The following is a 27,685-nucleotide window of genomic DNA, read 5'->3' as shown; positions in this document are numbered from 1 at the left end:
ACACTTAAGAAAAGGGAAATCCCTTCAACCTTCCCCGTGGTCTCAATGCTTCTGGCATTGATTTATGTGTTGTCATTATTGGAATTGCTATTTCTAATTCAATTATTTTGTAGCTGAACAGTCTCCTATGTCATGAATCATTTCTTTTCCTTGAGAAAAAGGTTCCTCTATATAGGAAAGATACTATCTTGAATGGGGTCGGAGAGGTAGAGACATACTGACCTGGTGAATAACTTACAAGAGGCAGGAAGTTTGGTTACCTCACTCCATAAAGTGGCTGAATTTTGAATTTGTAAGAATTTGACAAAATGGATTGAGGGGCTGACCTTGGAATCAAGAAGATTACAATGGTTCACCTTCTGATTCTGTCACGTACTAACCAAATGGCCACAAGCCAGTTCCAGAGGAGTTCCTGATGTGCATCCCTGGGAGGAATTTGCTACCCTGATAACAGCCTTGTACCAAACACATTTAAATCCATAAGATGAATGATAAACTAGAATTTATAACATTCATGGGGTGTTTTAAGGTTTACAAAGCACTTTTATACATAATATTGTTTGATTCTTATAATAGTCCTTTGATTGAGGTATGTAATATCCCTATTTTACTGATGAAGAAATGGGCTGAGAGTTTGGTGGGACTAGGGTTGAGAGAGAACTATTTGCTTTAGGTAAAACACAAAGTCTGGGGCACGTTTTGAACATGATTTTTCGTGATTCAAGTTCTTGGGAGGATCTGCAATATACAAGGTGCTGGGGAAAAGAAAAAGATTAGATGTCTTTAAGCTTTTAATCTAGTAGAAAGAGATGTCAGTCCATCGACAAGCATTTATTAAGCATCTACAATGTGCCAAGTCCTGCTTAACAGGTACAAGGCAAAAATTACCTCAAAGACCTTACATTCACACACATACATAAAAAAAATAACCAGTCATAAGCCATTTACATGCCTACTATGTGGTAAACACTACTAACTGTTAGGGATACAAACAAAAAAGCGAAGGACCATCCCTACTTAAGCTCATGTTCTAATGGGGCACATATATAACTACATTCATACATGTACATACATTCACACATGGGTATGTACTTATTTAAATATATGTGTGTACACACATACCTATATGTGAACATACAGACCATATGTGTGTATATATATACACACATATACATACATAAACATATATACATAGACACACAGTGGTCAGACAAGAGTACCAGATGTAAGCAGAATTAAGCAGCCAGGGAAGGAGGAAGTGCTTGTTTTTTCATTGGTGTAACTGTTAAATTCTTTAGGTAAAGAGGGATGATTATTGTATGATGATCTTGAGAGAGCACAGTGAAGTAAAGTTAGAAACAGAAGGCAGACTGCCAAGGGTAGAGAAGTAAGTGTAGACCACTCCTTCAGGAAATTTGGCAGTGAAAGGAAGAAGAGAGCACAGTGCCTTGAAGTCTTCATCAGGGTGAAAATCAAGATTCTTTCTTAGGATAGGGAAGACCTTTTTAGGTGGATTTATTTATTGAGTCACTTCGGTTGTATCTGATTCTTTGTGACTCCATTTGGGGTTTTCTTGAAAAAGTTAGTGGAATGGTTTGCCAGCTTATTTGACTGATGAGGAACTGAGGCAAACAGTGACTTGCCCAGTGTCACACAGCTAGTAAGAGTCTGAGGCCAGATTTGAACCCAGAAAGATGAGTCTATCTGGCACCCCATCCATTTCACCACCAAGCTGTCCTTTTAAAGTGGATATAAATAATTAATGGAGAAGAAATGACTGAAGTTAGAGAAGAGCTTAGACTTATAGACCTTATAAATTGTTTTGTTCAATCACCTCATTTTGTGTACATAGACACACACAGACACACACAGACACACACAGACACACACACACAGACACACACACACACACACACACACACACACACACACACACCTACCCAGAAAAGTGAAATCTTTTATGTAAGACCAAACTGCTACTTAGGGGCAGAAGTAGGTCTACAATTTGGTTTTCAATGGTACTCTTCCCCAATAAGTTCTCTCAGGGTCCACAAGAACATATGATGAACACCACAGGTGGTGTAGTGGGTTACTTTTATTCAGGTGCATTAGTTCTTCTGAGAGACTTGAAGGAAAAATAGATTTGAAGAAAAAGAAGTTTCGACATCCAGGGTTAGGAGAGAGAATGGTCTCTAAAATAGGAGTGAAGGTCATCTGCTGAGAATTTCAGTGACCTAAGACATTGCTAATCTTACAGACTAAAAGAAACATTGCTCTTGTGTGTGTGTGTGTGTGTGTTTTAAAGTAAACAGTACCCCAAACGGTAGGTATTTAGTACGTGTGAAAAGTCAGTCTGGTGGGACTAGGGAGGCAAAACTAGCCTCCCACAGCCAGTACCCTTCTCAGCCAGAAGATAGAGAAGATAAAGCTTGGGAGGATCCTGTGTTGAGGCTGAATAGCCCAGCTTCCAAGACGAGTTTTCTGTGTGCCACAAAGTCATGTGAAATAACACCCAGCAACTCTTCCCTGTTGATATGCAAATCTGTTCTCCTCCTTCCCTTCTCTCTTTTGGTTTCCTTCCACTCTGCCCCTCTCCCCCCTCTTCCTCCTGGCCACTTCCCAGCCTGACAGTCCAGATTTTCCAGCCGACTGCTGGAACTGACTTCCTCAAACTTTTTGGAATAAAACTAGCATCCATAATCATCCCCCCAGATACGTGCCTGTGCCTTCCTCTCCAGACTAGAGGACAGACCATCATCAGGTAAAGCTGCGCTTTTCCTTTACCCTTCCCCTGCCCTTCCGCTCCTCATCCCTGCCTGTGGATTTCTTTAGGAAAATCAGGGGATACTACGACATGGGTGAAGTGACTTCTAGGGATAATTTTGTTGCCACATAGATATTTCTTCTTTGGAAATCTGCAATGTATCTTGTGAGTGGACTTTGTCCTAAAACTCTGAGGAGGGCAGAAGGGTTAGGGGCCTCCCACCCACTCGAATTCCCCCAAGGCTCTGCTTGTAGTTGTTTGCCTGATTTCAAAAGAGGATAGGGAGAGGAAGGATTAAGAGAGTTTAGATCTAGGGATCCTTATACTACAACACCCAAGTGGAGGGGAGAGTGTTAAAGCTATCCCATCTTTCTAAGATTTCTGGGCCTCCCAGCATGGTAACTGCTAATATTTGACATGGCTGGGGTTGTATAGAGGGTCTCTCAGCCCTGGCCCTTCCGGTACAATCATGAAAAGGACTGAAGACATGGTCAAAATGGCCCTCAGTAGCCTAAGCTTACTCAAAATTGTTAGTACCTAGGATGTCATGTGGCATGTTATTCTGCATAGCTGCTTTTGTGAAGGAGGCTTTATAACACAGTCCCACAGATCAGGGTGGGACTGAGTACTTGACCTTCAGGGGCTGCTCATGCTTGATTTTCTTGGGATGTAGAAACTGGGCTTCTGACAGTGGAAAAGAAAGGGAAATCTTTCTGACCACAGCAGCTGGTTGATATTAGAGCAGTTTCCTGAAAAAGGAGGAGGAAAAAAAAACTACAGTAGAGTTGGGAGTAGAGGAGAGGGGAGGATTTTGGAGAAGGGTTAGGGAAAGGGAGATAGAAATAAGTAAGGAGAATGGGAAGCAGAGAAAGCAAGAGAGATTGGGACAGGGAGGAAAATCCTTCCAATTAGCAAATTTTGGCTCAGCAGTCCATTCTATATCTAAGAATTTAGGAATGGGTTCTTTTGAAAGAAAAGTAGGTCAGAGTCTAAGGAGATTCACTGATCAGGTCAAAACCTCCACTTGGTGTCTATTAAAATTCTAATTTGATCTTGGCCATTCCCTTTTCCTTATCATCTCCTCTGGGCTTGCTGGGCATACTGGAGGGAGAGGGAGAAGATATTAATCAGATCATTTTTAATTTTCCCTTCCACATATGTAGAGCTAGAAGAAACCTTTGCACTGAAGACAACTCAAAGGCAAACAGTACAAAGTGAGTGCTCAGTTGAAAGGAATGGATGTATGTGGGAGGGTGAGCAGATAGAAACTTTGGAATACTCTTTAGCCCACCATCTGGTAGCTTTCTTATTTTAATTAACTATTTTCTTTCTAATTTCACTAAACTGCTGAAAAATTACAAATACTAGCCGTGCCCTCTAAATTTTATACGTTGGTGCAAAGGACTAATCGCCCTGCCTTAGACACATCTCAATATATATATTTATTTTGTTTCTCTATTGTGTGTGTTTGGGTGATGTTTTGCCAGGATAAAGTACACTGGGAGGAGTCAAGGAATCAGACAAGAAAAGCAATGTGTTTCTGTAATGTTTAGATTTTACCCAGAGCTGGGTCCCTGACTCTTATTCTTTGGTCATAAACCATTCTCAGCACTCTGTCTCCCTTCCCAAAATGACAGTTTCTCCCCACCCCCATTATTCTTGATTTGGAATTTGAATGCAGTTTTCATATATACCCCTTGCACATCCAGAATCTGGACAGTATTTCTTCCCTCAGGATGTGGGGGTTCAGCATCCTGTTATTGTTGCTGCCATCAGTGGTGAGTTCTGCTTTGTACCCAGAGGAGATGTTAGATACACAGTGGAAGTTGTGGAAGAAATCCTATGGAAAAGAATATAACAGCAAGGTATGTGGGGACCTGGAGGGAGGCCTGAGTTGTGACGATTGGAAGTATTTGAGGGGTCAAAGCTTCTTCTATCCTGTAACATTCTTTTAAGTACTAGACCCTCCCTGAAATATAAATCATTATAAATTCAATATAAATTTCCCACTTGAAGCAAATCTCCCCTGTTCTTTACTCATACTTCCCCCCTCTGACCTCCAAGCCTTACCCCAACTTGTTACCCAACCTTAATTCCCTGTTCCTTGTAGCCTTTCTAACCTTTCTTCTATAAGACTCCCCAGAATAACCCATGCCAGGTCTGTGTACTCCCTTGGTTGATATCATCCCAGGACTTATGGACTTAATATGATTATAATATTTGGCATTTCTTTATATACTAATTTCTAAGTACTCTTAAATTTTTTTTTTATGCACATATGTTTAGTTTCCTCACATTGTCCTCTCTTAGAGCATGGGAGTATCTGGCATCTTCCTTCTGACTCCCTGACAACATTTAGTATAGGTCTATACTTAGTGTAGTCTACAAAGGATGTTCAGTCAGAGTCACTGTTACCCCTGCTCTACTTAGGTGGATGAAATCTCTCGACGTCTGATTTGGGAAAAGAACCTGAAATATATTTCCACCCACAACCTGGAATTCTCTCTTGGTCTTCACACGTTTGAACTGGCTATGAACCATTTAGGAGACATGGTAAGTCTGTCTTATCCCCTAGTTTCAATTTCCTATGTAAGGGTTAAGTCTCAACCTGGCAACAGGAGCCAGACTCATCTTAAGGTTTTTTCCATTAAAAAAAATATGCCTTTTAGAATTTTTATTGCACATCATAGTCATTTTCAGATAGATTTCCTTTCCTCCACTGAGGAAATGAGCATGCCTGACAACCATGTCTGATAACGGATGCTCCTGAATCCTGTACCCACAGCACCCATTTTTCTACTAAGAGCAGGGGCATATATGTTAACTTTTCTGTTCTCTGGATCCCAGGTTGTTCACTGTAATTAATTTGAGTTGTGTTGTTTTCATTTACATTGTGTATGTTGTGTATAGTCACTGTATATATTATTTTCTTGGTTCTGCTTTCCTTGTTTTGCATCAGTTCTTACAAGTCTTCCCATGTAACTATGAATTCCTCATATTCATGATTTATTTTGGTACAGTACTGGCTTATTACATTTACATAATACAAATTCTTATTCTATCCCTTAATCAATAAGCACCTTCTTTGTTTCCAGTTTTGTTTTGTTTTTTGCCACCACAGAGTGCTACTGTGAATGTTTTGTTTTGTATTTAACCAAAGACTTGCCTTTTAATTTTTTACTTTGGGATTCTTCAAACAAATATTGCCATCAGTCAGCTTTTTGGATGTTTAAGAGAAGCACATTTTTTGCCCACCTCAGACCAGTCACTGACGATACTTTGGGGTCAGAGAAAAAAATTAGTAGCCCAAATTTCACATAAAAGTTTTTTTAAAAATACACAAAACAGGTTCAATTTGCTTATTTCTCTCTCTAGGACCTCTACTAAATCTGGTCTGTATTTTATATGCTACTTTTTCTATTTCTCTACCTTTTTAAAGCCTGACAGACAGGCTGGGTACCCTTCCTCCTTCCTTGTAAATATTAGAGTTTGAGGGTTTGCCCATCTATCTCTTTTCTCTACTCTTAAATACTTATTTTACCAGACACTTTTTACATTCAAAGCTCTGTGCTAGGTTCTGAAGGAGACAATGTTTAACTGAGACATGATCCGTACCTTCGCAGAGCTTACTATTGTCATAATAGGGGGCTCAAGTGTAAAAGAGGCAAGGGCATAGTGGAAAAAAACCTTTGAATCTGGGGTCAAAAGAACTGAGTTCAAATCCCAGGCTCATGCGCTTATTTTGTTTGTCATCCACAGGCAATTCACATCAACTCTCTAGGACTCACTTTCCTCATGTGTAAAAGGAGAGAGTTGAGCTAAATAATATTCCTCCCAGCTCTGTGATCATATGACTATGATCATATGACTTGTTCACAAATAATTACAATATAGGATAAATGCAAAAAGTTGTAAATATAGTGCTGTGGAAGGTCCTGCAGGGTAAAGGTCATTATAATCAGTTATCTTATATGAGTTCCAAATCCTATTGATACATTATAATTTTAGAAATGCTTTATGTTTATTTCTGACCAATTTTTAACTTTAAATTTCTCAGCTTTCCTTTTTTCCCTCAATAATTTCTAAACAAGCATTTATATCGTATAGGAGAAGGCACCAAAAGATATAAACAAACTGTCTCTGAAGAATTACAAACTATTAAGAACCATATGAAAGACTTGTCCAAATCACAGAAAGTAAGAGAACTAAAAATCAAAACAACTCTGAGGTTTCACTTCCCATCCAACAAAAGATGGCAACAGTCAGTGTTGGAGGGGCCAAAGAAAGACAGGCACACTAACATACTGTTGGAATATTTGTGAATTGGTCCAACCATTTGGGAAAACAACTTGAAATTATTCTAAAAATGATTAAAACATTCATACTCAGACCCCGAGATTTTCCTCTAAGTCACATATAACAAGAAAAGGGCCATATATACTAAAACATTCACACAAGCACTTTTGTGATAGCTCAAAACTAGCAACAAAGTAGGTGCCCCTTGATTGAATTGGGAATAGCTCAATAAATTGTGGTACACTAATGTAAATGGACGACTAATGTGCTGTAAGATAATGAATATGAAGAATTTAGAGGAATATACAAAGGCGTATATGAACTGACGGCAGAGCAAAGCAAAGAACACCAGGAAAATAATATATACACTCACTCCAACAATGGAAACTGAACAGTATTCAATTGTTATGACCCAGCTTGTCCTTGAAAAAGAATTGAGAAAATATACTTCCCTTCATTACAAAGGAACGGATACATATACTAGTGTGGAGTAACACACAAACTGTCTGACACAATGTATTGATTAGCTTTGTTGAACTGCTTTCTTCCTCATTGTTTTAAAATCATTGTTACAAAAGATGGCTTCCTGTGTCAGGGAAAGGGTATATATCGAAATGAAAGTGATATGAAAATCAAAAACAACTATATGCATTTTTTAAAAAAAGTATTGGGGGAAATTCATTTAAAGGAAACTCATAATGAACCCTTTTATAAAACAATAACAAATTTCTGAATTTTGCCTGTTTTGAATCAGATTTTTGCAGATTTTCTTAAAGTGGGGGATACACCAATAATTATAATTTAATATTATTATAATAGGAGTTATATAATGAAAGTGCACTAAGGTTCTACTCTGGTGCCTTATTATGGAAGTAGAAGTAACCTTGAGTTTTCTAAAGCTATACCAAACCTCTTTAGGCTTTCTACAAAGCTGGAAAGTCAACAAAGAAAGGTCTAGAAATGAACTTCTTGTCTTCTGAGGACCTAGCTAAGTCTGGAGAAGCTTATTACCAGGTTGGGCCCATGGAGAATGATGAAAATTTTTAGCCACAGGAATTTTCAAAAAGATCATCTATTATGTTATGGTCAGATTGCAGTTTGCATGAGTGAAGAGAGTTCCCACATATATGAAAGTAAAGATCTTTGAAATATTAGAATATATAGTAAGAGAGAAGGTGCTTTTCTTTATTTTTAGCTGTGTAAGCACTCCTCCCCCTTCCAGTGACTAAGTGAAAAGTCATTTTCATAAACAGAATTAGAAAGAGGGGCTTTTCTCCACTACCTCCAGCTCTGCAGCTTTTCCATATTCTTCACCCCTCCCCCCCCCCCACATACAACAGTAGGGAGTCAGATAATCACAGGACTTAAAGTTATATTGACAAACTCTTGCCAATAGGAAGACCCAGACCATATGCCAGACTTTAAAAAGGCATCAGAATTCAAAAAAGGAGAAGGAAATCGGTCCAGTTTGTTGGGGACCGGGAAAGGTTCAGAGAGGAGGTAGCCTTTAAGTTAGACACTCTAAAGGTTGGGTAGGAATTCAGTGCCCAAAGAAAGGGAGAGGCTATTCTAGTCATGGGAACTGTGTGAGCAAAGGTATAGAGGCAGGAAAGTGCAAAGGTCAGTGTATACTGGGGATCATGAGCAGCCTTCTTTGGTTGAACATAATGGACAAGGGCAGGGAGTAATAGGAATCAATAGCAGAAAAGGAAGATTTTTATTAGAGTGCCTTATATTAGTGTGAACTTGATTTAGTAGGCAATAGAACACCACTGAAAGGTTTCTTAAGCCAAGGACTAACATCACCAGATGTATGCATAAATACTATTACTCAGGGAGGAGTGGGAAGCATGGTTTGCAAAGAATTAAGGCCAGAGACAGAAGAGCTGGTCAGGAAGTTACCAAACTAGTCTAGGTATACTTAGGAGGGTGGTAAACAGACTAGAGGGAAAGGGGACAGATGAGAGAGATACTGTAGAGATATAACTGAAAGGACTTGACAAGGATTGAATATGAGAGATGATGGAGAAGAAGGAGTCAAAAGTAACATAAAAACCATGAGTGTGGAACACCAAGACAGACATAATAGTCAGTAGAAAAAGATTTGTATTTGGGTGGAGCTGGGGAAGAGAGTAGGTTCTGATGATTTTACTCTTCATTTCAGTGGAACTCTTGGGATTTAAAGATTGTCTCTGGAATCCCCAGTCAACAGAAAGGAACTTCTAATCTTTCACCTCACATAATTCACAATTTTTGAAATCACTTTCTTCATTTCTTATTTATCGTTTTTCCATTCATGATGCTGATTGTTTCAACCACTTCTCTGTGTTTCAGACCAGTGAGGAGGTAGTACAAAATATGACTGGACTGAAGGTGCCTCTGTCTCGCTCCCAGAACAATGACACTCTCTATATCCCTGACCAGGAGGGCAGAACTCCTGATTCCATTGACTACAGAAAAAAGGGATATGTCACCCCTGTCAAAAATCAGGTACCTTCTGTGCTTCTGTTTCATGGGATGGTGGAGGGAGATGTCTATAAGAAAAAAAGCAGAAAAATGAGGCTCTGAGAGAAAACCAAGTCTAGAGATTTTCCAGCATCTTCTATATACTTACATGACAGTATCACCTAAGTCTAAAGACAGTACTTTACCTTAACAAGTTTCTTTCCTTTGGAGTTTTCATACCCTTTTTCAAATGATTGCACAGCATATGGCTGCTACTCTTTGGTTTTTGTTTTTGTTTTTTTTAAATTTTTAATTAAATTTATTTATTTAACTTTTAACATTCATTTTCACAAAATTTTGGGTTACAAATTTTCTCCCCTTTTATCCCCTCCCCCCCCAAAACACCAAGCATTCTAATTGCCCCTATGACCAATCTGCTCTCTCTTCTATTATCCCTCTCTGCCCTTGTCTCCGTCTTCTCTTTTGTCCTGTAGGGCCAGATAGCTTTCTATACCCCTTTACCTGTATTTCTTATTTCCTAGTGGCAAGAACATTACTCGACAGTTGATCCTAACACTTTGAGTTCCACCTTCTTTACCTCCCTCCCTCTCCACCCCTTCCCTTTGGAAAGCAAGCAATTCAATATATGCCAAATCTGTGTAGTTTTGCAAATGACTTCCATAATAGTTGTGTTGTATAAGACTAACTATATTTCCCTCCATCCTATCCTGTCCCCCATTACTTCTATTCTCTTTTGATCCTAACCCTCCCCATGAGTGTCGACCTCGAATTGCACTCTCCTCCCCATGCCCTCCCTTCTATCATCCCCCCGACCCTGCTTGTCCCCTTATCCCCCACTTTCCTGTATTGTGAGATAGGTTTTCCTACCAAAATGAGTGTGCATTTTATTCTTTCCTTTAGTGGAATGTGATGAGAGTAGACTTCATGTTTTTCTCTCACCTCCCCTCTTTATCCCTCCACTAATGAGTCTTTTGCTTGCCTCTTTTATGAGAGATAATTTGCCCCATTCAATTTCTCCCTTTCTCCTCCCAATGTATTTCTCTCTCACTGCTTGATTTCATTTTTTTTTTTAAGATATGATCCCATCCTCTTCAATTCACTCTGTGCACTCTGTCTCTATGTATGTGTGCATGTGTGCATGTGTGTGTGTGTAATCCCACCCAGTACCCAGATACTGAAATGTTTCAAGAGTTACAAATATTGTCTTTCCATGTAGGAATGTAAACAGTTCAACTTCAGTAAGTCCCTTATGACTTCTCTTTGCTGTTCACCTTTTCATGGTTCTCTTCATTCTTGTGTTTGAAAGTCAAATTTTCTTTTCAGCTCTGGTCTTTTCATCAAGAAAATTTGAAAATCCTCTATTTCATTGAAAGACCAATTTTTCCCCTGAAGTATTATACTCAGTTTTGCTGGGTAGGTGATTCTTGGTTTTAGTCCTAGTTCCTTTGACTTCTGGAATATCCTATTCCATGCCCTTCTATTCCTTAATGTAGAGGCTGCTAGATCTTGTGTTATCCTGATTGTATTTCCACAATACTTGAATTGTTTCTTTCTAGCTGCTTGCAATATTTTCTCCTTGACCTGGGAACTCTGGAATTTGGCCACAATGTTCCTAGGAGTTTCTCTTTTTGGATCTCTTTCATGCGGTGTTCTGTGGATTCCTTGAATATTTATTTTGCCCTCTGGTTCTAGACTCTCAGGGCAGTTTTCCTTGATAATTTCATGAAAGATGATGTTTAGGCTCTTCTTTTGATCATGGCTTTCAGGTAGTCCCATAATTTTTAAATTGTCTCTCCTGGATCTATTTTCCAGGTCTGTTGTTTTTCCAATGAGATATTTCACATTATCTTCCATTTTTCCATTCTTCTCTCTTTGTTCTGTGATATCTTGCTTTCTCATAAAGTCATTAGCCTCCATCTGTGCCATTTTAATTTTGAAAGAACTATTTTCTTCAGTGAGCTTTTGAATCTCCTTTTCCATTTGGCTAATTCTGCTTTTGAAAGCATTCTTCTCCTCATTGGCTTTTTGAACCTCTTTTGCCAATTGAGTTAGGCTAGTTTTCAAGGTGTTAATTTCTTCAACATTTTTTTGGGTCTCCTTTAGCAGGGAGCTAATCTGCTGTTCATGCTTTGACTTCATGTTTCTCATTTCTCTTCCCAGCTTTTCCTCTACCTCTCTAACTTGATTTTCAAAATTCTTTTTGAGCTCTTCCATGGCCTGAGCCCATTGGGTGGGCTGGGACGCAGAAACCTTGATTTCTGTGTCTTTGCCTGATGGTAAGCATTGTTCTTCCTCATCAGAAAGGAAGGGAGGAAATGCCTGTTCTCCAAGAAAGTAACCTTCAATAGTCTTATTTCTTTTCCCTTTTCTGGGCATTTTCCCAGCCAGTGACTTGACCTCTGAATATTCTCCTCACACCCACCTCGCCTCCTGATCCTCCCAGCCAGCGTTTGGGGTCTAAAATTCAAATGCTGCTTCCAGCCTTAAGGCTTTTGGCGGGGGCAGGGCTGCTATTCAGTGTGAGATTAAGTTCAGGTGCTCAGGTGGGGGCAGGGCTGCCTCTCAGGCTCAGTTCCCTCAGGGGGTTTATGCACAGACCTTCCACAATGGATTCAGGCTCCTGCCCCCTTGGGGAGCCCTGGTCTGCAGCCACCTCTCAGCTTCTACCTCCTGGGGGGGGGCCTGAATTATGGGGGCACCCCACTCCCCTCTCGACCCGCCAAAGAGACTCTCTCACCGACCCCCGTCACCTGTGGGTGGAGGTACTTGTGCGGCCACTGGAGATCCCGTCCCTGAAGCCTGCTCGGATCTGTTTCTCTCGGTGCCGCGGCCGCGGCCGCCGCAGATCTGGGCTGGGCTCCACGTCTGCAGCGCGACGGACCTTTTGCGAGAGGTTTGCAGGTCCCTCTGTGGGTGGAGGGACCCGCGTGGCCGCTGGAGATCCTGTCCCTGAAGCCCGCTCGGATCTTTTCCTCTCGGTGCCGCGGCAGGGCTGCACTCAGCTCCCAGTTCCGGCGCCCAGTCCACAGTGTGAAGGACCCCCCGCGAGAGGTTTGCAGGTCTCTCGGGAACAGAAATCTCCCTCGCTCCAATGTTCCGTGGCTTCTGGGTGCAGAATTCGCCGTGAGTTACTTCCCTGTAGCTGTTCTATAGGTTGTGGGTTCGGAGCTATATGTATGAGCATCTTTCTACTCCGCCATCTTGGCTCCCTACTCTTTGTTTTTAAAAGTCAAACCTTTTTGATTTTTAAAATGTCTTTAACCATTTTTCAATAAAAAAATACTTAAGAACATAAACACCAGGGCAACTTAGCAATAGCTAACCTTCTAACTTCTTCCAATTCTTATAATTGCACATTCAAATGTGTTTTATATCATTGTAGTTAGTTCCCTTTCTTCCCTCTCACCCCATCAGTCCTCCTCTGATGATTCATTGTAGCATGGAAGTGATCCTGGTTGTGGAAGGCTATTCTGACAGTGTGTAAGTTGGCAGATCTTACCAAGCTGGAACCGTTTTAATTACATGCCTATTATTTAAGGATGAGCCTAGCTAAGTTCAGAGAGGCTCATCTCAAGATTGATTCCAGGTGATGACTTTTTGACCACAGTAATTCCCAAAGACCATCCAATAAGAAATAAATTTAGGCTATAATCTGTATTGGTAGATGGGATGTCCATATTGATAAAGTAATATAGAGCCTTGAAATATGGAAGTTGTAATCAGTCTATATGCATTTCTTCCAACTCTACTTTTTTCCATCTTGAATAGATATTTCCACACATCTGTTCATTTTTCACAGTTTCATGGCAGTGAACTCTCCATTGCATTGATATACCCTTTTTGGTTAGCAGTTACCTAGCTGTTGGGTATTTCGATTGTTTTCAGTATTTTTCTGCTATTTTTGAAAAATAATTACACCTTACATTTGTGAAGTCAATTATTAACTTCAAAGCACTTTCACATATACACTATAATATTCACTCCTCACAAGAGCCTTGTAAGAGACAGGCCACATATGATGTCAAAGAAACTGAAGCCCTGGAGGTTAAGAGATTTCATAGAGCCATGGATTTAGAGCAGGAAGGGCCTTGGACGTCCTCTTAGGTAACTCCTTCCTTGTACCATAGACAGGGGATATCCCTTCCTTGTTCAGTCCTTTGAGTTTGATCAAAACCATTTTGAATTTGTCTTTTTTTCAACTTCTAAAATACCTGTTTGTAGTCAGTATTTCAAAAGCATAGCCTGCAGTGGGTTGTGTTGCATACCAAAGCTGTGTTATGACAGATTTTCAAAGTTTTTAATCTTGCACTAGGAAGAGTCTTGGAGACATAAAAAGAGGCTAAACAAATTTGTTAGTAGCCCAGAAGTGAGATGATTGGTACAAGACCAGCTGCAGAAAGAAAACTACAATATCTGTGTGAAGAAACAGCAGTTCCTCTAAATATATTATTAGATACTATTTTAGGTGAGGAGTTTTAGGAATGTCCATCTGAATTGTCTCATTTATTCCAGTTCTATAGAAGGTTAAGAGCAAAAGGCCTATTAATAAAATGCATTTGTATTGTCAGCCACTTCAGTCAATCCTTGTTGTTTCTCAATAATCCACAGGTCTTTGAGAAGTCTGAAAATGGAAGACTGAGCACCTTCTATCTCTGTAAATCTCCCAAAATCCTTCTAAAGACTTTACTTGGGTATTTTAATATTTAGAATTTTTTTTTAAAATACTTTTTTTTTTTTTTACAATTTGATCTATTGTACAAAACCCTCACAATTGAGTCCCTCATGATGTATAGTCACCCAAAATAGTTACTCAAGGCAGCATTAAAAAGTGATTGTGCATGGTAGTACAGGCAGCTGGGCTGTACTTAGGTAGTTAAATGTTTGTCTAAAGCAAAAGTTCTCAAACTTATTTGGCCTACTGCCCCATTTTCAAAAAAAAAAATTACTCAGCAAACCCTCCCCTCCCCAGAATTGACCTTTATCCCTTTAATGGTTTTTTAAAAAATTGTGTCATTTCAAAAAATATGTAAAATATTTTTTAAAAAATGACACATCTTAAATTTAATAATTTCTGGTAAATTTGGGGTTTTATTCCTGCATTGAAATTTTGATGATTGTATTGTATCATATTGTATTGTAAACAAGTCTTTTACATGCATATATTCCTGCTAATGTATGCTGACAATGTGCAGCACACTGGCCTGCCAACACTTGCTTGTCAAGACCTGCTGGCAGACTTGACCACAGATTGATTATAACTTACATTTTGTGTGTTTATTTAGAGAATAATGTAATTACTATGATTTTAACTCTGTTACACAACAGATGAAACATGCACCAATGGTTTTTCAAAATTTTCTTCTCTTCTCTTCCATATGTTTCCACTACCCCCTTATTTTTATTCAACACCTCCCAATTGCATCCAAGGCTACTCTCACTCTCCCTTTCTTCCAGTCCCCTCCCCTTCCCAGGGAGCAGTTTCACCCACTTTAGGAACCTCTGAAGAAAGGATGAGTGTATGCTTTTTAAGTTTTTGCCAACATTGTCTGATGTTTATGATCTGAGTTATATTGCTGTTTAAGAGAGTTAGCATTTATCCAGTTATTGTTCAATCATGTCCTGCTCTTTGTGACCCCATTTGGGGTTTTCTTTACAAAGATATGGAGTGGTTTTCTATTTCCTTCTCCAGTTCATTTTACAGATGAGGAAACTAAGGCAAATAGGGTTCAGTGAATTGCCCAGGGTCATACATAGTAAGTGTCTGAGGTTAGATTTGAATTCAGGTTTTCCTGACTCCAAGCCTGGCCCAGTTATATCATTAATCTCAGTTATTGTGTCTGTTTTCCTGTTTTCTGTTTGTGTATTGCTTATTCTTTAAAGTGCAGACTCATATCACTATATTTTTCTTTCTCTTATTGACATAAGAAATCAGTGTTACAAATTTTCTTTGGCTACATTCCATAAATTTTGATATATAGTATCTTATCTATATTATATAATCTTAGTGGATATAATCTAGTAGTATTTTCCCTTTCATTTAAGCATGTTTATATTAAAACTTTATTGATATCTTGTTTTTACGTAACTTTTATTTCTGAATATATCCCTCTACTTTCTCTGAACCTTGTGAAGAAGAATAAAAGAAAAAAGGATTTCAGTATAAATAACCAATAAGCCCCCCAAATTTGGAAGGATATGCAGTTAGTATGTACCACAGCCCCCAACTTATGCAAAAAAGAGGTGTGTTTTCTCATCTCTCGTGGACACTCCCCTGCCAGGGCAAACCTTGGTCTAGCTTAATTATGCAGGCAATACACAAACAGAAAATAGGAAAATAAGCAAGATAACTGAGATTCATGGTGGACTGTAAGAAAATAGCTAGATGGCAGAGTGGATAGAGTGACAAATCTGGAGTCAGGAAAACTCATCTTTCTGAATTCAAATCCAGTTTCAGACACTTACTAGCTGTGTGATCCAAGGTCAGTCACTTAACCCTATGTGCCTTAGTTTCCTCTTCTGTAAAATGAACTAGAGAAGGAAATGGCAAACCACTCTAGTATCTTGGCCAAGAAAATCCCAAATGGGGGTCAGGAAGAGTTGGACATGACTGAAATGACTGAACAATGACAAGCAAACTATTAAAGGGTTATTTACAGGACTAAACAAAATAATAACCATTCAGAGGAAAAAGGGCCAAACTCTCAATGAAATAATGGATTATAAAAAGAAGGAAGAAGTGAATGGGGAGTAGCACTTCTAGACCTAATGTTATAAAACAACAGTGATCAAAATTGGTTAAAAATAAAAAAGTATGTCAATGAAACAGACAATCTAAGACAGAATCAGAAACTATTGTGTTCTATAACTGCAATGTACAATAAACCTAAGATCAGAAATACTGTTTGACAACTGTTAGAAAACTGCATAGCAATTTGACAGAAAATTAAGTTTAGACTAGTATCCTATACTACTCAGAGATTATTTTAACAAATCATTTTTTACTTTCCATGTTGGCCTACACCTTTTTGCTCGTTGTATTATTATTTGCTCCTAACTTTATTGCATTAGGACTTATAAATGTAGCACATAGGATTGAGAGACGTGTCAGGATGGACTGATAGTCGTCCTTGAAGCCAGGAAGATCTGGGCTTCAAGTCCATTATCTTTTCTATCCAATCAGCTACAATGTTTAATTGAGTCTATTTGCATTCCAAGGATGGACTCTCTCTCCTCTTTTCTGTTTCTACTCTTAACATCTTAATATATGCCCTCATTATCACCTACCTGGAGTCTTATAATTGTCTTCTTTCACATTTACTCAATTCTACTCCCTTCTGCACTTCATTCTTGGTAGCCCAGATGGAATAAACTGTGTTTTTTATACATAGATACACACACACGTGTGTGTTTGTATGTTTTTATGTTTATATTTGTGTGTATTATCTGTATGTATGTATGGTTATATGTATATATGCATACAAACAAATATATCAAATGGTCACAGCTCGCCAAATAAGGCCTGGAATTTTCTGGAGGACCTTCAAGAACCTCTATACTAACCTAGGTAGGCACTAACCTACCTTTCCAGCTTTTATCTCATGTTATTTATTCCCTTCAGTATTCTAGCCATACTGAATAACTTTGTCCCTGAACACACATCATGCTTTCGCTCCTCTGTACTTTTGCTGTTCCTAGTACCTGGAACGCCATCCTTCCCTTTGTCCTTTGACTTCTTACCTACTTCTTAAAGCCCAATTCAAGTACTACTTTTTTGGGAAGTGTTCCCTGATTCTTAATGACTTTCTTCCTTAGACATTTCACAACATTTTGTTTTTTAATTCTCTAATGCATTTCTTGTAACTTTGTTGTTGTTCAGTCATTTCAGTTATGTCTGATTCTTCATGACCCCTTTTATAGGCTTTTCTGGCGAAGATACTGGAGTGGTTTTCTGTTTCCTTCTTCAGCTTATTTTGTAGATGAGGAAACTGAGACAAACTGGGCTAAGCGACTTGCTCAGGGTCACACTGGTACTAAGAATCTGAGGTCACATTCTAATTCCAGGCCTGGCACTCTATCCACTGCACCATCTAGCTGCCCCTTCTTTCTTGTAATATCGGATATCATGATTATTTCTATTCATGTCCTGTCTGTGTCTCATTTAGCTTTGTATCTTCTCTACTTTAAGCACAGTGCTCCGCAGACTGTAGATGTTTATAAATATACATATGCATATTATATATATTAGATAAACTTTATATATTTGTTATAATTATGTTATTATATATTATATTCATTATATTGCAATTATATATTATACTAATATGTATTATCTATATATGCATATATAGAGATTTTAATGTTAGATATTTTTTCCCCAAGCACATTAGGACTCATCTGTCATTCTCTCCCTTCACTCATTGCTTTAGGGGATTCCCCAAGGGAGGGATCATAGAATATGTTACTTCTATTGGACTGGGACACTCTAAAGATAAGGATTATATTTCCTCCATTGAGCTGGGAAATTTCCATGGATACATGGATAGGAATCTTTTCTTCTCTTTCCTCTGGATCACCCTTCATTACTTAGGACATCTGGGCAGGGGTCCAGTCATTTCTCAGTTATATTTGATAAGGGAAGTGAAGCCTAATTTCTGTTTGGTTTTGAGACACAGTCTATGATCCTCACCCTACCCCTGATATCGCAGCAGATTTATCTTTTTACTTATGTTTTGTTCTAATGGCTATTAAAATTATTTTTCATTTTCTGAGAATATATCAGTGGGAAATAACAGGGAGTGTGCCAGGCAGTGTGGTGAAGTGGTAAGAGCACAAGACTGGAAGTCAACAGACATTAGTTCAAGGCTTGGCTTTGCCACTGGCTAGGTGTATGGTCTTGGGCAAGTCTCCTCATTTGTGAAATGAGAGGATCAGACTAAATGGTCCTTAGCATTTTCTCCAGATTTACCATTCTGTGATTCTAAGCCAGCCTGGGCTTAAATAGCTATTGTGCATAAAGAGTTTTTCAATGGATTATAGCCTTTGTTTCGTTGATCCCTGAATTGTGACAACATGTAAGAGATATCACTAAAAGGAAAAACTACTAAATCAGTACAAAACTATTTATAATTGCTTTATATATAATAAGAAACTAGAAATAACCTATATGTTCAACAGTTGGGAAATGGCCAAATAAATTGTAGTACATCAGCATAACAGATTATTGTGTTGTTACAATAATAAGAGGAATTCAGAGAAATATGAAAGATATGAAGTAATACAGCGCCTAAAAGATACAATTAGAACAGCAAAGAAATTGACTACATAAAACGAAACTTGATAAGGACATAGAAAAGAATTTGGAAGAGGATACAGTAGATAAACCATTTGTTAAACCATGTACTTTTCTCTCTTTTAAAATGCCTACTGATTCTTTGAATATTTCTCCCTGATCAACCTAGGGTCAGTGTGGCTCCTGCTGGGCCTTCAGTTCTGTGGGTGCCTTGGAAGGCCAACTCAAGAAGAAGACTGGTAAACTCCTCAACCTGAGCCCCCAGAACCTAGTGGACTGTGTGTCCAAAAATGATGGTTGTGGTGGGGGATATATGACCAATGCCTTCCAGTATGTGCAGGAGAACCGAGGCATAGATTCGGAAGATGCTTACCCTTACATCGGACAGGTGAGCTCCGTGGCTGCCTACCAACAGCACCATTCTCTCTCCTTCTAATCAGCATCTTCGCATCCCTAATGCAGTCTCTTCTTCCCTAGAATGACAGTCCTGAGCTTGCTCCCTATCCATCCTGCCTTTGAGATGGGACCATGTCTCCAAAGCAGACAAATGGGAAAAGATTTCTCCTTTGCTAAGCAACTCAGTGAGGCTTCTAGATCTTAAAACCACAGTTCTTCTCTCTTGCCACCTGTCCCTGGGGACTTTTAGAAAGTGCATATTCTTGAGAAAATTGACTCCTTTAAAGGGCCATATTTGGAATTCTCTAAAAGAGTCCTCTTAAAGAACAAGAACCTTCCTTATGTGTTCTTTGCTACAAGCATTTGACACTTTCTTTTACATGCTAGGCATTAAAACTTTTGGAAAATTGGATCAATTATTATAAATCAATTTGCAGCTATGAATTAGTAGAAAACAGATGATTATTGTTGCTTTAAACAACAGACATTAATTCCTGTACTCTCATAAGGCATTTAATAAGGAGATGAACTGGGCTTTTTATTGTAAATTCAACTTTGGGAGAGTCTCTTGACTGCTCTGATTCTCATTTTATAAAATGAGGGAACTGGAGATGACTCCTTATAGTTCTATTAATATTTAACTCTATATATGATGTTATGATATTTTATCCTAGTAGCAATAAATGACATAGATGCATAGAAAGATGCATCAAGAACTTTGGAATGGTAGTCAGAAGGCAAAAAGTTTTGAGATTACGGAACTACTCTGTGCTTGTTTTTGGAAACCCTACATAACAATAGGATTAGTCAGCATTTTTAAGAACTTACTATGTGGTTTGCACAATACCAAGCAGGGGACAAAGAAGGGCAAAAAACATGGTTCCTCTCCTTAAGAAGTTCACATTCTCATGGGGAGATAATATGCAAAAAAACTGTACATACAAAATCTTTACAGTCTAATCCCAGAAGGAAGACACCAGCAGTGAGAAAGTGGGAAGGGTCTCCTACAAAAGATGGGATTTAAGATGAGGCCTGATGGAAGCCAGGAGGTAGAAAGGGATGAATGAAAAGGAATAGCTTTGGGAAATGGAGTGTTCTGCATAAGGAATAGCAGGAAGGACAGCACTATTGGATTGTAGACTATGTGGAAGGTTGTAAAAATAAGAAGTTTATTGATTGGGGGGGTGAGATAGTGACATAATCAGATCTGTGCTTTAGGAAAATTATTTTGATAGCTAAAGAAAGGAAGGAGTGGAGTGGGCAAGACGTGGGGCTGGGAAAGCAACCCAGCTATTGTATTGAGGTAGTCCAGGTGTGAGGTGCCTGCACCAGGAAGATGACTATGTGGAGAAAAGGGGAATTGTATACAAGACACAGTGTAAGTATAGAAATGACAAGATTTGGAAAAGGATTGGATACGTGGATAAGAAAAGGAGTTGAGGATGACACCAAGGTTGTAAGCCTGGGTGACTGGGAGGATAATGGTGGTGCCCTTGACCATAATATGGAAGCTGGAAGGGGAGAGGGCAGGAGGAGGGAAAATAATGAGTTCATTTTTGACATGTTGATTTTAAGATGTCTGCAGGATGTCCAGGTCAATATATCCAACAGGCATTTAGAGAGATGAGAATGGAGCATGGGAGGAACATGAGAGTTGGATACATAGGTCTGAGAGTCATCTGCATAGAAATGATGATTAAAACCATAGGAGCTGATGAGATCACCATAGAAGTGGAATAGAAAAAGTCCCAGATCAGAGCCTTGGGGGATACCTACAGTTAATGGCCTTGATCTGGGGAAAGAACCAGCAAAGGACTTGAAAAGGAGCAGTCAGACAGGTAAGAAGGGAACTAGGAAAGGTCAGTGTCATGACAATGTAGAGTTGAGAGATTATCCATCCAGAAGAGGGTGATTACAGGTTCAAAGACTAGAGAGAAGTCAAGAAGGATAAGGATTAAGAAAAGGCCACTGGACTTGGAATTAAGAAATCACTGTTAATGTTGGAGAGAATAGTTTTAGTTGAGTAATGAGCTTAGAAGCCAGATTGCAGAGGGTTTAAAATAGAGTTAAGAGGAAAGGAAGTGAAAGTACTGAATGTAGACAGCTTTTTCAAGAATTTTAGTTAAGCAGAGGAGGAGAGATCTAGGACTATCTCTTAACAGGGATGGTAAGGTCAAGGGAGGGCTTGTTAATGGTGAGACATGGACATATTTGTAGGCAACAGGGGGGAAGCAGCCAGTAGGTAGGGAGAGATTGAAGATTAGTGGCAGAGTGGGAATAATAGTGGAACAGTCTGCTGGCAAAGGAATGGGATGGAATTGTGTGCTCATGGAGAAGGACTTTCCTTGGCAAGGAGAAAGTCCTGTGAGATGGGGTAAAGGTAGAGGGTAGGGGAATAGATGAGTGATATGAGATGAGAAGGGGATAAGAAGATATTCCCAGCTAACAGGCTCAAGTATTTTGGTGAAATGTTAGCACAGCCCTAAGCCAGCAGGGAGTGGGGAGGGAGTGTCTTGGGAAGTCAGGAGGGCCAGAGAGGTTTCAAATAGCCTTTGTGATGAGTTGAATAGTAAATCTATTAGGTAGATATGAAAGGATTAATCTTGTTGCAATGAGTCCAAATGAGATAATGTAACATAACTGTGTGGTCGGCAAAGTTTCATGATTTTCCCCAGCTCTATGTACAGGCAGGTAAACATGTGGGAGAGAGCATGTAGTGGGAGTAATCCAAGTTTGGGTTGCCAAGCCATGCCAAAGCTTGGCAAGGCATAATTAGCTATAGAACAAAGGGGTAAGGGATTTGAGTGTAGAAGATAAATGTAGAATTGAAATGGTTCACCAAAGGGTTGAGATATGGGAGGGAGGAGAGCGTAGACAGTGCAGTGGTAGAAAGATTGGAGGTCATGGTGAAGATGGAGAACAGTAGTGGGAGTCACAAGGCAGAAGAAAAGCTAGAATGTCAAAATATTAGGATCAGGAGAAAGATTTTTAGAGTTTGTGAACATGAAATTGAACCATTTGTGGGTGATGGCAAGATCAAAGGAAGGAGGAATACGTTATAGGAATTAAGTAAAGATCAATGGACTAGAAAGTAGGGTGGTTGAGAGAGTATCAGTCTATGTGCTGGAGTTCCCTAATATGAGAGCAGAAGTTTGAATGGAGAGAAAGACAGTGAGCCAGGCCCTGAACTCATTTAGAGGAGAAGAGTGTTCTAGAGCTTGGTAGGTAAATGCTACCATAATCTGAAGTGGGTAATAAATTTAGATTGAATGAATCTCAAAGTGGGAGAGATTACTGAGTGATGATAGTAAAGGAAGATTTGGGGGTGGCAGTGGGGAGCAAGGCACATTCTGGCTTTTGGATGGTGTAAGTAAAAGTGCAACCAGTACTGGAAAAGGGTGGTCAAAGATAGTGTTTCAAGAGATTATTGACATATCTTCATTCATGGCCTTATAGAATGTCAGCATTAGGAGAGACCTCAAATTATTAAGTACAAACTCCAATAGGAAAATTCTTTGCCATAAGCACTTAATAATACTAAATTGTAGAGTCCTTATCTTTAGAAATTTTTATTTCTCCCTTTTCCCATCTCCATTTTTGTTTTGGGATTAAACTTGGAGGGTTAAATTAGCACTTTCTCAGTTGCCTGTGGGATACATTTTTTGCACAGTTGTGGAAAGTGATTGACAGTGACCTAAGGCCCTGGAAATCTTCTTGATGACCTAGCATCAGAGGAATTTTCTTGGTCTGTTGTGTTGGGGTCACCCTGTATTTCAAAACCAGAGACAGAAATACTTCTTCTCTTTAACTTCATACAAAAGCACATTCTGGGGCAGTTTTCACCCATCAACCCACTGCAACTACCACATTCTCATTTCTTATAAAGTTTCAGCTTTAAAATAAAATCTCATCCTCCATCTCCCTCATTTCCCAGGATGAAAACTGCATGTACAACCCTACTGGTAAGGCAGCAAAATGCCGGGGGTACCGAGAGATCCCCGAAGGGAGCGAGAAAGCCTTGAAGAGGGCAGTGGCCAGAGTGGGGCCCATTGCTGTTGCAATTGATGCAAGCCTGTCCTCCTTCCAGTTCTATAGCAAAGGTAAGATGTTAAGGATGAGGATACAGGGTTTTGGTGACTGTCCTTGTTGAGCAGAGTTATGTTCTACTTTGGTAAGGTCTGAAGACCTTTAGGACTTAGTCCACATCTTTGGCTTCTGAATTTACCCAAGAGAAAGCTTAGCAGGTACTGCTGTTGGAAAGGTTGACTAAAAAATTCTTTGATCAGGAGATAGGATGGAGAAACTTCACAGAAGAGCCCCTCAAGTTGAGAGACCCCACAGAAGTGCTCCTGACTGGGAGCTACCACAGAGGGATCCTGATCTCATCCCTAGAGATGGGATCAGGGTCTCTCTGGTCTCACAAAGTAGACCCCTATAGAAAGTTCCCTGAACTGCCAGTAACTCTAACCTATTAAATGTTCCCTTAGGTGTGTATTATGATAAAAACTGCAACAGTGATAATCTCAACCACGCAGTGCTGGCTGTGGGTTATGGGATTCAAAGGGGCACCAAACATTGGATCGTCAAAAACAGGTAAATGTTAGAAATGCTGCCCACTTATTCACCCTGTTCCCTAAGCATCAAACCTACCCACCACTTTCCTACAGTTCCTTTCTTCCCTTGTACCAAGGAAGTTTGTAGTCCTAGAAAGCTCACTGAGGAGCATCCAAGAGCTTAGTCTGATCTCTGATAGCACCTGAATTGTTCATTTCAGTTGTGTCCGACTCATGACCCCTTTTGGGGTTTTCTTGGCAAAGATACTGGGTGGTTTGCCATTTCCTTCTCCAGCTCATTTGACCTATGAGGAAATTGAAGCAAACAGAATGAAGTGACTTACCCAGAGTTATATAGCCAGTGTCTGATGACAGATTTGAACTCATGAAGATGAGTCTTTCTGATTGCAAGCCCAGTGCTCTGTGCTCCTCACTGCCCCCAGCATAATGCAATAGGCTAAAGGGAGGATCACCTTCCAGGATAGGCAGAAGTGTAGGGGTATTGACTTTACTACATACTGAAGTTTTTGCCTTCACATCTGAATTTGTCTTAAAGACTTTATTTGATGGCATCTTTTGTGCTGCTTTTAAAGGGTGCATTTTATTGTGCTTGCTCCTGGAGCCAGGGTAATTATTTGGAAGTTACCCTGTATTTAGAAATGGAAATAATTGCAGTTAAACCACATAAAACTAGAAAATGCAGCTGGGTTGCTCAATGGGTAGAGCTTGGACCAGGACTCAGGAAGACCTGAGTTCAAATTCTGCCTTAGAGACTTGGCAAGTCACTTAATCTGTCTGCCTATGTTTCTTCATCTGTAAAATGGAGATAATAACACCTATCCTTCAAGGTTGTTGTGAAGATAAAATGAAATCTTTGTAAAGTGCTTTGCAAACCTTAAAACTCTATATAAATTCTAGCTATAAGCTATGTGAAAGTGCATTAATGAAGTCATAATAGGCCTCAGTAGGGCACTTAGGTGGTGCAGTGGATAGAGCACTGGGCCTAGAGTCAGGAAGACTCATCTTCCTGAGCTCAAGTCTGGCGTCAGGCACTTCCTAACTGTGTGACCCTGGGAAAGTCACTTAACCCTCTTTGCCTCAGTTTCCTCATTTGTAAAATGAGCTGGAGAAACCACTCCAGCATCTTTGTGAAGAAAACTGCAAATGGGATCATGGATAGTCAGATGTGACTGAAATGACTAAACAGTAAAGAGTTTCTGTGGCCTGTGCTGGTTTCCATTTTGGCCCTTCCTTTTTTTTCTTGCTTCTCTTATTGCTGTTTTCATTGCTTTTTCTTTTCCTTAGACTATGGTTCTACTCAGAGATGAAAGTTATGAGGGCCAGGGTCTCCTATTGCATCTTGGGCCATCTCCAGTTGTTCTGATGAATAACTGGTCACTGCATCTAGATGGCTCTGGAGGAGAAAGTGAGGCTGGTGACCTGGCACTGCCCTCCCTCCCTCAAATCAAAGTCAGCTGCAAGCCCTGTTATCATCTCCCTCATGTCATGGTCCTCTTTGAGAATGAAGAACGAACACACAATCATGTTTATTCTCTGTTAGAGTTTAATTCCCAGCTCCAAAATGGGAGCCATTCTTCACTAAGCAGGACAGTAAAAGGCTGGGAGCATTTGCCTAGGACCCAAAGGTGGGGGAAACCAGCACTTTTTGTAGTTTTGTAGGAGAGGAGGGAGAATCTGTGGCTTGAGCTGCCTAGAGTTGTGAGAATTTACTCTACTCTCCCAGTCTGTTCTTTATCCTTGCATTAGATGCTTTGAAAAGGCTAACAGGTGCTAATACTTTAGAATAACAACAATTATTTATTAGTTCATTCCACAAACATATTTTGGGTATCAACTCTGTGCCAGGGTGTGATGCTAGCTAGGCTGGAGGATTCAAGGAAGTATAAGACTTAGAAATGATGTATGAGATTGGTAAAGACCTGTTCATTAAGGGAGACGTCCCCTGGAAATGAACAGTGAGCTATAACCAAAGTATCTTCTTCCCATGTTGTTTAAGGCAGTTGAAACTGCCACGGCCTTTGCATCTCCCTCCCACTAGAGAGCAGGCAGGACTTCAAGCATCTACACTATGATGTAGAATGAAGACATTGACTGTTTTCTGTTCCTCCTTCAGCTGGGGAGAACAGTGGGGCAACAAAGGTTACATCCTGATGGCCCGAAACAAGAACAACGCCTGTGGTATTGCCAATCTGGCCAGCTTCCCCAAGATGTGATCATGGCCATTCAACTTTCTTCGACCTTTTCTTCACCACCTCCCTCCGTTCTGGCAAGGTGGGGGACACACTTTGGAAAGAAACTGACCAGTGTCTCTTGGAGCAAGCTTGGTGGTCTGCAGACGGTTCACCTACAACTTACCTTTCAGTATTACAAAGTGCCCTTCAGATGACATCCTCTTCCTCCCCTTCTTCCTCTTCCAACTTTTCTTCCTCTCCCCAACTCCTACCTCTACTCATCTTCCTTTGAAATTTCAGGGTCAGATGTGAAGTACAAGGGGTAGCTCTGAAAGGCAAACACATGTGAGGCGTGGACAGCGTGTCGTTGGCAAACAGGCTGTCTGTCCTGGTGCTCTGCTGTGCCCATGTGAGAAGAACTTGGAGAGTTTCCAAACAGAGCAGACTCTCATCCAGCCAAAATAAGTCAGCCCTTTGTTCAGCTTAGAGGCAGAGACAAAGACAACAACATGGAATTATGTGTCTAGCTTTCTGGGTTCTTTCCATCCAAGTCTGTGAGTCTCCATAATCTCTTCCTCATTCTCAAAAGTGAGAGATGCCTGTTTCCCATCTTATTTCATGAAACTATGATTTTCTTATTTTGTAGTAAGTTTAGATTATGCCAGAAATATGTATTTTTCACTCTCTTCTTAAATATTTTGAAATAAACTGAGTATTGATCACTTGTTTTAGTGCCCTATCAATGGATGATCTAATGGCCCAGTACCTAAACATCTCCTGGCATTGTAAAAGGAACCCAAAACTTTGTTCTCCACCCTTAATAAACTTAACCAAGCTTAACTTTTTTTTTCTATTCAATTTAATATTTTATTTTTTCCCCAATTGCATGTAAAAACAATTTTCACATTCTTTTTTTTCTTTCAAATTTTAAGTTCCAAATTTTTTCCCTTCCTGCCTTTCTCAGTGAGAACACAACAAACTTAACTTTGAAAGATACATCTGTCTATTGCTCAATATGTTGAATGGGGTTAACATCTGGGCCTGTGAATGTGACTGTGAGACCTTGGGAGCTGGCTTTTCCTTGAAGGAATAGTATGGACCCTGATTGCAGAAACACTCTCATTAGAGAAAATTCAGAGAGGGCTGTAGGTCAGCTTCATACTCAGAGTCCTTCATAAAAATTCACACATTCCTGCACAATGACAAAGGGCAGCATGTCTGTAAAGCTTCATCAGGTTCATTTCTTTGTTGTTTGTCTGGTTACCAGACCTTTCTGCAGCCTGACCCCAGACTATCTCCCTAAAGTTTTATGGTCCTTGATTTTGACCCTTTTCCTGCACCAGACATAGCTTTCTGAATCTCACCCTTCAGTTCCCTCACCCAACACTTAGGTACCAAGCTTGGCTTTTTCACAGGGTGCTTCTTAGCCTTACTTCTTGGCTGTGTGATTTCTCTGCTTCCCCCCAAAATCATGGAAGCTGCTCAGCTAGAACCCATGACAGATGTGGGGTCGGGAGATTTGGTAGAGTTCCATAGCTGGTTCATTTAGAGGGGAAAAGATATTCTCAAAGGATCATAGATTTAGAGCCAGAAGTGGCCTTAAAGATCATCTGAATGGGAGTTGAACAGTTGTATCCGATGATGGGATTTGGATTTTTGGCCTGCAGCTTAGAATACTGGAATGACATTTTTCGGGAAAAGATTGAAGAGAGTACACATCAGATTAACA

The 27,685-nt window shown here is 39.8% G+C and overlaps 1 protein-coding gene across 2 annotated transcripts; it reads left to right on the top strand.

Annotated features, from left to right (window-relative positions):
- Positions 1-2,490: 2,490 nt before the first annotated feature.
- On the top strand, positions 2,491-26,678 carry CTSK (cathepsin K). 2 transcript variants are annotated; one of them, XM_072644725.1, is made up of 9 exons: positions 2,491-2,761; positions 3,928-3,978; positions 4,500-4,629; positions 5,195-5,317; positions 9,395-9,550; positions 18,985-19,203; positions 23,146-23,311; positions 23,699-23,804; positions 25,899-26,678. In XM_072644725.1, exons 1-9 carry the CDS (start codon positions 2,535-2,537, stop codon positions 25,996-25,998), a joined length of 1,278 nt encoding a protein of 425 aa, XP_072500826.1. In that variant the 5' UTR covers positions 2,491-2,534; the 3' UTR covers positions 25,999-26,678. The 2 variants fall into 2 exon arrangements, with proteins under 2 accessions (XP_072500826.1, XP_072500827.1); XM_072644726.1 differs by lacking the exon at positions 3,928-3,978 and having other exon boundaries at positions 2,581-2,761.
- The last annotated feature ends 1,007 nt before the right edge of the window (positions 26,679-27,685 follow it).

Source organism: Notamacropus eugenii, chromosome 2 (genome assembly GCF_028372415.1).
Source record: "Notamacropus eugenii isolate mMacEug1 chromosome 2, mMacEug1.pri_v2, whole genome shotgun sequence".
NCBI classification, from domain to species: domain Eukaryota; kingdom Metazoa; phylum Chordata; class Mammalia; order Diprotodontia; family Macropodidae; genus Notamacropus; species Notamacropus eugenii.
This window is presented reverse-complemented; position numbering and strand designations above follow the sequence as displayed.